At 38.0% G+C, this 11,163-nt stretch overlaps 1 protein-coding gene across 7 annotated transcripts in view; it reads left to right on the plus strand.

Annotated features, from left to right (window-relative positions):
- The window catches only part of CDC42SE2 (CDC42 small effector 2), a 62,192-nt gene extending 54,771 nt beyond the window's left edge, over positions 1–7,421 (plus strand). For 6 of the 7 annotated variants that reach the window (XM_030467834.1, XM_030467835.1, XM_030467838.1 and 3 more), the window contains 2 exons: positions 5,293–5,410; positions 5,861–7,421. In XM_030467834.1, the coding sequence (XP_030323694.1) occupies positions 5,293–5,391 (99 nt within the window). In that variant the 3' untranslated portion in view covers positions 5,392–5,410; positions 5,861–7,421. The remainder of the gene's footprint in view (positions 1–5,292; positions 5,411–5,860) is intronic. The other variant, XM_030467836.1, reaches the window with a different exon arrangement.
- The last annotated feature ends 3,742 nt before the right edge of the window (positions 7,422–11,163 follow it).

The following is an 11,163-nucleotide window of genomic DNA, read 5'->3' on the forward strand; positions in this document are numbered from 1 at the left end:
CACCTCCTCCCCCTCCTTCCTCAGAGTCCTGGGTATCTCTGCTCAGGCACTGCTCTCACCTCCCTCCCTCCCTCCTTCCCCTGCCCTGCAGGTCTTACAGTAGTTTTGGTTTCATCCTCATGAGTAATCACAGAATTGCATCCACCATCACTGATGGGCTCAGCCTTACCCAGAGGTGGGGCTGGATTTGGAGCCAGCAAGTTTCAGCAGCTTCTCATGGGAACCACCTTTGTGGCAACCCTGCCATTAAAACCCTGGCACACTGACCCAAAACAAGAATACTTCTTGATAATTCATTCTGATGGCATATATCAACCAAAAGAGTGAAATATCTATGAACAAGAATACTTGAAAATATAATACAATGTTTTAGAGAAAACATTTTAAGTATCTTTAAATTGACAGTTTTCTTAAATGGTTTCAGCTATTTTAAATATAGTTCACCTAAAAGTGTAATTTAACCTTGGTTTATGATGCATACAAGTATTTTTGTGTGTCCTTGTTGAGGTTTTTCTGTATTCTGAAGCCCTCTTTGCAGTGTAAACTTGTTTCAGAGCCAGTAGAGATATCATGCAAATTTCTGTAGCTTCCTGTAGATGATAGGAGTGATAAATACTTTTATCTCTCTGAAAGTGAAAAACTGAGGCTAAGATAGATGCTGAAAATCACCTTATGAGGGTAGATTTCTTTTGTACAGCTTCATACTTATGTGAAATGTTGATCTGTTTTTAAGGTCAGTAACATGGAATCCAGAAAACGAATGTATGTAGACAATGATGAAAAATACTTCTTGAGCTTAATAATCCTTTTTATAGGAAAACAAATGTTTTGTGAAGAAAATGATGATAAATATATTTTGCTAAAAGAGAAGAAAGTTCTGTCAGAGGTATCAGAACAGAAAGCAGGGCTGTAAAGAAAAGAGACCACTTTAATGTAGGCAGGTGATATAATTTGTAGTTTCATCTATTTTACAGCTTATTGAGATCTGGCGTAAACTTTTGTAATGCACTACATATTGAGAAAGGGAAAGCTATAAAATCTTACAAGATAAACAATATACTAAATTTTCCCAGAGATAACCTAATGGGTTAGAAGTGATTTGCAATAAAATATCTGTAAGCAAGTTAAGTGGACAGATACAGCTTCAAATTGCTAAAATTTATTTAAAGCTAATTACATATTTAATGCAATACATTACATTAATATTTAAAGCTATTATAAATTGAAATAATAAAGTAATGCTAAAATGAGCAATTTCAGGGTTGTTTTTTTTTTTAAAAAAAGCATGGCTTTCTGCTTCTTAAATGTTTGCTGTTCCTTCTGTGAGAACCTTCATTCTCATAGCTGAGCTGCCTCATGTGAGTTTTGTGGCTGTTGCCTGAAGCTTTGTTCTTTCATCTCATACTTTGCCCCTACTTGTCCTCACCTTTGCCATGTGTAGTATCCAGTTAATCTCCAGATAGTAGGCAATCTTTATTGTGTTTCTGTATATACTTTCTCATTTTGAATTCTTATAACTGGCTATCCCTTTCTCTTACTTTTTTTCTTTTGGATAATGTGCTGCATCAGTGACCAGAGTTATTTTTGCTGGTTCCAGACAGAAAGAATCTGTATGTAAAAGATAATCTTTTTTCTTCTCTCTTTCTCAAGAAGCACTAATCTCTTACTTTTTCACACTACTTTTTTTCCTGACTCTTCTGTGTTGACTTACTGTTTTAATATTGAATGCCATCTCCTTGTTCATTCTTGGCAGTATATATTCCAAGATTATGGTGTTAAATTCCATGTTTTTCTGATGCTTAATTTCCTTTTCAGTATGGCCATTAAAATACTTTTTGAACCTCCTTTTGCCTTCTCTCTTCTGAATAGTTGAGGAGGACCTTCTGCAGTTTAATTACCTTTCCCCATATAAATTAAGGTTTACATCCACTATTCCACTCTGTGCCTTTTTTTGCCAGCATTGTTCTTCATCACATATCTTTATGATTCTGAGTACAGTAGTTTTCTGACTACTGAAATATTTTGCTTTTTTTGTTTTCCTTCTGTGTGGAGCACTTTGTTGCTTTGTCAAAGATATGATTAAACAGTGGGATCCTTCTGTGCACTGTTTTTTTCTCATTCCTATCACTTTCTTAATTTACCTCTGTGTTTCCTCATAAAATCTCTCGCTTTCTTCTACCTAATATTCCTCAGTTTAATTTTTGACTTGACATATTCTGTCCACTCCTTAGTTTTCTGTTGTTTTTCTTCTCAAGGACCATCTTTTTTATTTCTTGATTTTAAAAGGGAGAGAAAAAAAAAGTGGGAGATGAATGAGATAGATAAGTGGAACAACAGACTGTGTGATCTTCAGTTGGCACAATCCTTCACTTATAAATCCTGATGCTATCTAAATTAGTCATAAGAGAGAAGAACCTTGCTGCATCATCAAAGGAAGGCAGTGGCAAGAAAAGAGAAAGGGAGAGGGAGAAGGAGAGGGAAAGGGGGAAGGGAAGGAAAAAGGAAAAAGGAAAAAGGAAAGGAAAGGAAAGGAAAGGAAAGGAAAGGAAAGGAAAGGAAAGGAAAGGGCAAGGGCAAGGGCAAGGGCAAGGGCAAGGGCAAGGGCAAGGGCAAGGGAAAGGGAAAGGGAAAGGGAAAGGGAAAGGGAAAGGGAAAGGGAAAGGGAAAGGAAATTTTATGGTGCTTGTTCTTATATCTCACACTGCCTCAAAAGGAGGATGCTTCAAAGAGAATACTATCTTATACACCTACCATTGTTAGACCTGCTTTTTACTTAGTGTTATTTACATTGCACATCTGCTGTCGAAGGTTTCATATATAAATTGAAAATTAACTGGGGGAAGGGATCCTCAGTCCATCCCACTACTGCCATTTTGGGACCAGTGCCAGTAATATATGTCCTGAGCCTGGAGAAAGGTCACAGGCCAACACAAAAACACCTGATATACAGGAGAATGTAATCACAATGGAGGTTCAATGGAGGCTCAACTTAAACACCTCTCAGAAAATGCCTGTAGCATGGGGAACAAACAAGAGGAATTACAGACATGTGCATGCTTGCAGGGCTACAATGTTATCAACATCAATGAGATGTGGTGGGGTGGCTCGGGTGGCTGAAGTGTGGGAATGGGGGGTTATAAGTTCTTCAGCAGGACTCACTAGAGTGTTGACTCTGAACGATTTTCCCCACGGGAAAATGTGAACATAACATTGCTTTGCTGAATCAATTGAGCAAAGCAGCAATGTTTATAATGATTTAACACTGTGCTACTTAACAACATAAAATTACTATCTACTGTACAGCACTATCAGATATGATAGTGTTGAAGACAAAGTTCCTAAAACAGGTCCTTTTTTTCCCATTTTCTTGAGAAGCAGTGTGTAAGAAAGAGTTGTGCTCATTCATTTTGTGTGTGTGCATGTTTTGCTTTGTGGTGGAAAACAATATACCTCTTTGTCTTTGTAGACAGGGTAAATACCACACAAGCTACTTGGAAATATTTGTCCAGTGCTGTTTTAATACAGCTTTCTAGTGTTGTTTTGAAGTCTCTGTGAAGGGCCATACATATTATAATTGCAAATGCTGCCCTGCAGGCACAGGCTTTGCTGCAAGTTAAATTTCAGAAGCTGCAGCCTTGAATTAATATTATTTCGTGATCACTGTATACTTGTTATGTATGCCCTGGGGAGCAGAGAGAAAAAGGCCATACCACTAGTGTTGGAGCTGATGATTTTGACTCACACAACACAAGCAGGAAAGATCTATGGATTCCGCTTTTTTTCTTTTTTTTTTTTTTTTTTTTTAGCTTCCCTGGGCAACCTGTTCCAGCATCTCACCATCCTCACAGGAAAGAATTTTTCTTTGCTGTTACTCCTGGCCTTGTTGAACTTCATGCAGTTTGCAAGAGCCCCCTTCTCAAGTCTGTCAGGGTCCCTATGGATAGCATCCCTTATGTCCAGTGTGTTGACTTCACCACACAGTGTGGTGTTGTTGGCAAACTTGCTGAGGATGCATTTGATTCCTGTCCATGTTGCCAACAAAGATGTTAAACAGCACGGGTCCGAGTACTGACTCTTGAGGATCACCACTCAGCAGACACCACTACAATATTTCTTGCCCCTGACTTCCCTTTAATTCTGACCCACAGGGTCTCTGTCAGCTCTTCATCCATCCCCAGGTGGAGCTCCATGGACTCCAGCTGGTCACTGATCTATAGGGAGACACCCTTTTATCTTTTTCCCCTTTTATCCTCCCTAAACAGTTTATACCCGGGCATTCCTGTGCTCCGCTTACAGGAGACGTCCCATCTGTGGTGATCCTAATAACATCAGACCCTGCAGGCATTCAGAGATGTGGAAATCATTATGTGTATCCCCTATGCTTTAAGCATTTGCAAAGAGCCATTTGAGATGTGTCCCCTTAGAAGCAGCTTTAGTGGCAGGGCTTGCATCTGTCAGTACACACATTTTTCTCTTAGCCTATGGTTCTATTCCAGGCCCAGAGAATCTGTTAATGGCTTTGTCCGTAGCTTGGTGGGTGTGGAATGAACTGAGGATCCTCTCTCCCAGCATCCTTAGTTTAAAGCCCTCCTAACTAAATCGGCAACCTCTGGCCAAAGACTCTTCTCTGATAGGTGCACCACATTGGCCTCCAGCAGTTTTATCAAAATGGGCCTTCTGATCTAGGTAGCCAAAGCCCTAATTATAGCACCACTCCTTCAAACCTTTGTTGAGTTTTATGTTTCTGTTGGCCTTTTCCTGTCCCTTTCCTCTGACTGGGAGGATTGATGAGAGCAATGCCTGTGCTCATAAATCTTTAACTGCTGCTCCCAGCATTCTGTAATAATTCCTTATAGTTTTCAGATTAAATAATTAATGGTGTTACCTTGTCTGGTTTATCGTGTTTGGGAAAAAGAATTTTCGATATAACAATATAAATTACAGCTTGTCAGATGGAGTAGAGTTGGATATCAGTAAGAGATTTCATTTATCTATTTATTTATTTATTTATTTATTTTGAATGATCAAGCAGCTCAGTGAAAGCCTGATTCAAGGCATTTTCTTTAGGAGAGAGGGAAAACTTCTGCCTTAGTGCCAGTTCTGTCATCTCTTCTTCTCAACTGTCTGCAGCAGTGAAATTTCCAGGAAGCCTAGGCTCATAATGTAGCTTTAATGGTGTAGGAGCACTTAAAAACAGACCTGAGTAAGAAATAAAATTGAAAGCAAGAAGACACCATAGCTCACTGACTGCCTTCCTTGTCTTCCCTAACCCCCTTTTCCTTCTGTCTTCAGGTCAGCTCAATTCAGAACCAAATGCAATCCAAAGGAGGCTATGGGGGTGGCATGTCTGCAAATGTTCAGATGCAGCTTGTAGACACAAAGGCAGGATAACCCTGGGGAAAACTTTCCAGTAAGTATTGCACTCCACTTTCTAGGCTTTGTTAGAGTAGGAGGAAGAGTCATCATACTACTTCATAATTAGCTCCCTATAAATAGCTATGTCTTTATGATGCCTAATTTTAAAACATCTGTCTCAATAAAACACTTCAGCATCATTATATAAGCATGTTAATTTTTTACACATTGAACAAGAGATTGTCCTTGCAGATTGTATCAGTCTGCTTGTAAACCTGTTTTTTACTTAAGATGATATTGTAGGCAAATCTTTGCAAGTGAAGTTAGCCATTTAACTTAATTTAAATGAATTTTGTGATATGACTGGGATACCATTTTTGCAACAGTTCCATCCATTTAAGTACAATACACATGGTGTTAAATCAATGAATAGCAAAATTACAGTAGGAAAATGGTTGCTCTGAATGTTCAAAACTCAGTTTAATGTGTTTTTATTGTGTTCCAGGTTTATGTGGGTTCCTGTATCTTCTTTCCTGTGTCCCCTCTTTGCCTTGGTGACTGCTTTCTGTGCTCATGGCGAGAGATAGGATTGCTCATTGCTCTCTCTTTGTGATTACTCCAGTAAAAAGTTGCTGTTCTGCTCTGATGATGCCATTTGTCAGATTGGTCCAACCGTGCCTTTTGGTGGCATATACATGCTGATTTCTACCAGTGTCATGGACATTGATCTGTTTATGGTTGGTTTTAGCTGTCTGTTTGTTTTAAGCCAAATTAAAGCACCAACCATATTCCCTCATCCTTCAGAAGTACTAAAGCACAACATTCTCTTGTGTTTCAGTCATCAAATCTCTTCTCCACTCAAGTAAATTTGAAACGAGTGAGTTTCTATTAATGTCTTAAATCATCTGTTCTTCATACCCATTTTTTGAAAGGTCTGGGACATGCAAGCACAGTGATAATCATACAATGACCACGCAGTTTGTGAGGTAGTTTTGTATAGTGGAAGGAAATATAGAAGAAAAAATTAAAACTGTGTATTGCAGACTGGTGAAAAATTTGGCTGCAGCATTAATTCATCCCTGTTTCTGAAAAACTGTAACTTTGCTACTTCAGAGCTATGTCTTTATGACAGTTTTTATCCAACTCATCTTGATATCATAAAGAGAGAGCTTGCATTCACGAGGCATTTGTTGTAAATTTTCAATATATTTATTTTGAAAGAGCTGACCTTCAGACTGTAACCCAGTGTAGTACCTATCAAATCTAAGTTTGTGGAAGTTCTTTAGTTATTTAAAAAAGAAAAGTATCATGTTTGGCTGCTTCTTTTTCTTCTACAGGTTTTCATAATTTTAGGCTGTGTGATCATTTCCAATAGCACCATATCAGACTGCTTGAAAAATTAGCTGAAAAATTTAGAGACTTAGCTCTAAGTAGTTGTCAGTTTCTGTGTACTAAATATTTAAGGGTCAGAGCAATTTACTAATCTGGCAGAACAAATGGTAATTAAAACAAAATACAGGGTAACTTTTTACTAAATCAGTAAAATGCCTTTTGCTCAGGTTCCAAAGCATGTTTCTTTTACACATTGTGAAAATGTGTTTTATCGTCATACTGTTATCATTTGCATCTATAAGCTTTCCCTTTTTTCCCTTGTGATTGATGATTTGAGAGAAGTTGATGCTTTGAGTCCTGGTTGAGTTAAATTTTTATGTGATAAAAAAAATATCTTAACAAATAAGGCATAACTGAGCCTGGTCAGATCCATTTTTATACACAAAAAGCTCATGTGTTTATAAATAGAAACTGTTATCATAAATTATTTTAATTCTTTTTCCATCTTTTCCTTGATTTCACATTGTCACAGCTGTCAGACTGATAGAAGCTTAGGTATGAGTCTACCTGATCTCCTCTCTCAGTTTGCAGACAACACACAGAAGACAGGCCAGGGAGGGAGGATGCCCTCTCTGTGATGAATTCCAGTGGTAGGTGTCAATTACCTGGCTGAATAGTTCCAATTAGGTTGGATAGTCAGTCTTCACTGATTAAGGTACTGATTTGTAGTGAAGGAAGATCAAGATGTCCACATGTCCGGGTGCACAAACACATGGCAGTGCAGTGATTGACTCTTTTTTTTTAGAGGTCAGCATTTCCAGTGCCACTTCATCAATGAGTCCTAAATATGCTACAATTACAAAATTATTTGAACTTTGGTCATTGGTAATAGAAGCTTAAATTTGCTTGCCAAACCTTGCAATTGTCAAAATGTTTTCAGTTCAGTAGCCAGGAAAAAAAAGGACATATTTTTATAACAGACATATTTTTTTTGTACATTGTGTTTGTTCTTGAATAAAGTCAGTTCAGTGTTGACTTGTAGATATTAAAAGGAAAATATTGTCTTTGATTTAATAAATGCTTTCTTTCAGCTGGTGTCCTACCCTTTTTCTTTTTCTTTTTTGTAAATTACATGTGCATTAGAAAAACACTTGCAGCCTATGGAGAAATTTGTGGTGAAAATTCTCTGACGAGTAGCCTGAGTATCACTAAGCAATTTGCAGGCTTGATTTTTTTGTTTATATTCTATTTGGCCTTTCTGCTGCCAGGGGGATTAAGCCATCATTTTCTTGCATCATCTTATTGCATCGATTTAGAGTATATACCAGGGATTTCTTCAAGGACCTTCAAGGAAATAATTCTTAAAAAAATACACCTATATTCATATACAAGATTTCTTTCCTTTCCTTTCCACTTCATGCTAAATTGTTTTAAATGCCAATAAGGAATTCTTTAGCTCATGGCAAGGTCTTAAAATTTCTAGTTGAGGAAACAAGATAGTTCTAATGGAAAAGATCAAGATAAAGCCATGATATACCAATTAACTAGAGGGTTCTTTTCTTTAAATATTGAGATTGTAGAACCTTAGTACTGTCTACAGAGATGTATCTTGAAGAACATAAGTTTTAATAACATCCATAAAAGTAACCCTGTCTATAAAAATAAGGAGTTTCAGCTTCTTAAAAGCTGTTCACACTTAGTCTGTCTAGATGCCTAAAGCAGTTGTATGGGCCAATCTGTCTCTTTTGTACCATTTTTAAACAAGAAGGTGCTGCACTAGAAACCAAGTCACTGAACATAGTCTGTATTCCATATCCCTTTTTCATGTCATAGCTTCTCACAGAACACTATGCACATCATGCTTATTATAATTACTCACTATTTACTTTTAAACCTATTCTTATTCCTTAAAAACAGTTGGTAACATGGCAGAATGATGAAATCTGAACTAAATTGCAAATTCAGTGGTATAATGCAGTCCATGAGCACAAACAGGCGTATCAGGACACAACACTTTCAGGATAAAAGACACAGACTCAGTATCTGAAATAAGAGCTTTAGGGGTTTTTTTGTCTATAAAGACATGCTGGCTACAAGCATATAAAAACAGGCTGCAAGTTCTCTATAAAAGTCTACTACTAATGGAAAGAAATGAAAATTATAATCAGCACAGCACTACCTTGTTTCTGATGTTCTTCTTCCTGAGACATGCAAGAGATGCTAAGTGAGGGAATCACCAAGCAGTGAGTAAGAAAGATTCCCCAGAATTAGACATAATTAAAATGCAACCATTTCCTGATGGCAAAAAATGTGCATCTAAGTAGCAACAGGTAAATTTTAGATGATTCTTTCAGTGTTTGCTCTTAGGTGGTAAGTAGTGGTCTTTGTGCCTAGACACAACAGGCCAACGTAAGTGAAAGTTCTCATGTACTGGGACAAATTACACTGTTTAGGTTCAAGCCCTATTGGTGGAATCATCACTGTGAATGTAGATTCATGAAAATCAACAAAATTAAGAAACTACCTCATCATCACCAAGAGTCAGCCAGCCAACCACAGGCAATGTGACTGATTTCTGCTATTGGTGCTAATTCTGTCTATCATTACTGCACAAGACATGACTTTCTCTCTTCACACAAACTAATAGAACAGCAAGTTCAGACTACAAGCATGATTCCTGTTAACCCTAGGAAACACAGACTGCTTGTAGAGTTGGCAGTAATTTACTGAATACTTACTTAGCTGATCATGCAGAATCATATAGTGACATTTATGAATGATAGAGCTGTCACAGAAAAGGCACATTGATTTATTTTAGCTATTTAAGCATTTGTGTGAGGTTCTAATAGCATGGATTGTCTACAGCCAAAGTTTATATTTTTTTTCCCAAAATTTTGAGATTTGTGTTTAGACACAAGATAGTAGCAGAGGCTTTTAGTGGAAAATAAAAGTAGTTATATATTTGCTTTATCAGTTTTTTCATGTGAAGTAGATGCTCCACTTCTGGACTTGGGTCGTCAAAGACACTGCTAGTGTGCCACTGCACACACACCAAGCAGGGCTGGGGATCTGGTAGGTAGCACTGAAATTAGTGTACTCTGATTTTCCAGCATTTGAAAAAGATGTTGGTATATGCAAGATAAACTTGTATCAATGCAACTGTGACTTTGAGGGGAGGGTATATTTCAGCGTGAAACAGTGAGACACCCACTATGGATACATGTGATTCTCCTTCAAAATACTAAGCAATTAGAAAGCTGCATATATAATGTATGCATCCAGGGAGTGCTGGTTTTCCACCAGTGCTCTGCATATCAGAGCCATGGGCAATCCTTTCCCAGGAATGGGATATGCAGGGAAGCTGAAACTAGATGATCTTTAATACAACCCAAACCATTCTGTGATTCTGTAATGTGCGTGGGTTTGCCTGTACTGTGACTTCAGTGCCATGAAGGGGCTGTTAGCTTTTGGTTTGTTTTCTAAATCTCTGACCATTACATCAGCCTTTGCAGTTTATAATTGGTTTGAAATATTTGCTAGGCAATATGAATATATTTTGCATTGTCATGGTAGGAAGTTCAGATGAAAGACCACTGTTAATGCAGCAATGGTGTGATGAGCTGTCACACAGCATGCAAGAGCTGAGCTTTGCCTTTTCCACCTACTGTTACCCACCATCATCCCTCACCAAATGTGTGAGGTGGGCTGTTGTGAAAGGCCAGTTCTTAAAAGATCACTTTTAGGAGGAAGATGATGATGATGATTCCTTTGAATTGATTATTCCTTTGAATTTAAGTCCTCAGATTCCATGAAATGTGGCAACACTTTGTTCCTCTCCATCCTCACTGACCTCGGTGTCTCTACTCCGGCACTGGTCTTACCTTTATTATTTCTCTCCCTCCTCCTCCGCCTCTTCTCTCCTCTGCCCTGAGCTCTTACAGCCAGTTGTTTCCCCTTCCTGAATATGTTAATCACAGAGCCGCATCCATTGTCAGTGATGGTGTCAACATTACCCAGAGATGGAGCCAGACTTTTTGAAGCCTGGGGAGCTTTCAGCAGTTTCTCACAGGAGCTGCCACCCCTGCGGCCCCTCCTCCGCTACAAAACAAACAAAGCCGGCACCACATCAACACAGAACAGAAGGTTTTTCGTTTTAAATGTTGAATTTCTCAAGCTGAATTAATTGAACAGGATGCTAGGGAGAGGTGCATTTCAGTGTTTTATAAAAACCAACCAACCAACCAAACAAAAAAAACCCACAACAAAAGCCTTTGAATTGAAATCGTTCTATTCATTAATGCACAGAAGTTTCTTTGTAATTTTTTTCTTTAGAAAGTAAGCTATGTTGAAAGTACTACAGATTTGGATTGAAAAATTCAGATGATGAATATTAATAAGACAGACAGTTTCCTCACACAGAGATGAGAAATGGCTCACTTAAATAAGGAAGTCTGCAGGGAAAAACAAGCATTTTTC

This window comes from Calypte anna, chromosome Z, assembly GCF_003957555.1.
Source record: "Calypte anna isolate BGI_N300 chromosome Z, bCalAnn1_v1.p, whole genome shotgun sequence".
NCBI classification, from domain to species: Eukaryota; Metazoa; Chordata; class Aves; order Apodiformes; family Trochilidae; genus Calypte; species Calypte anna.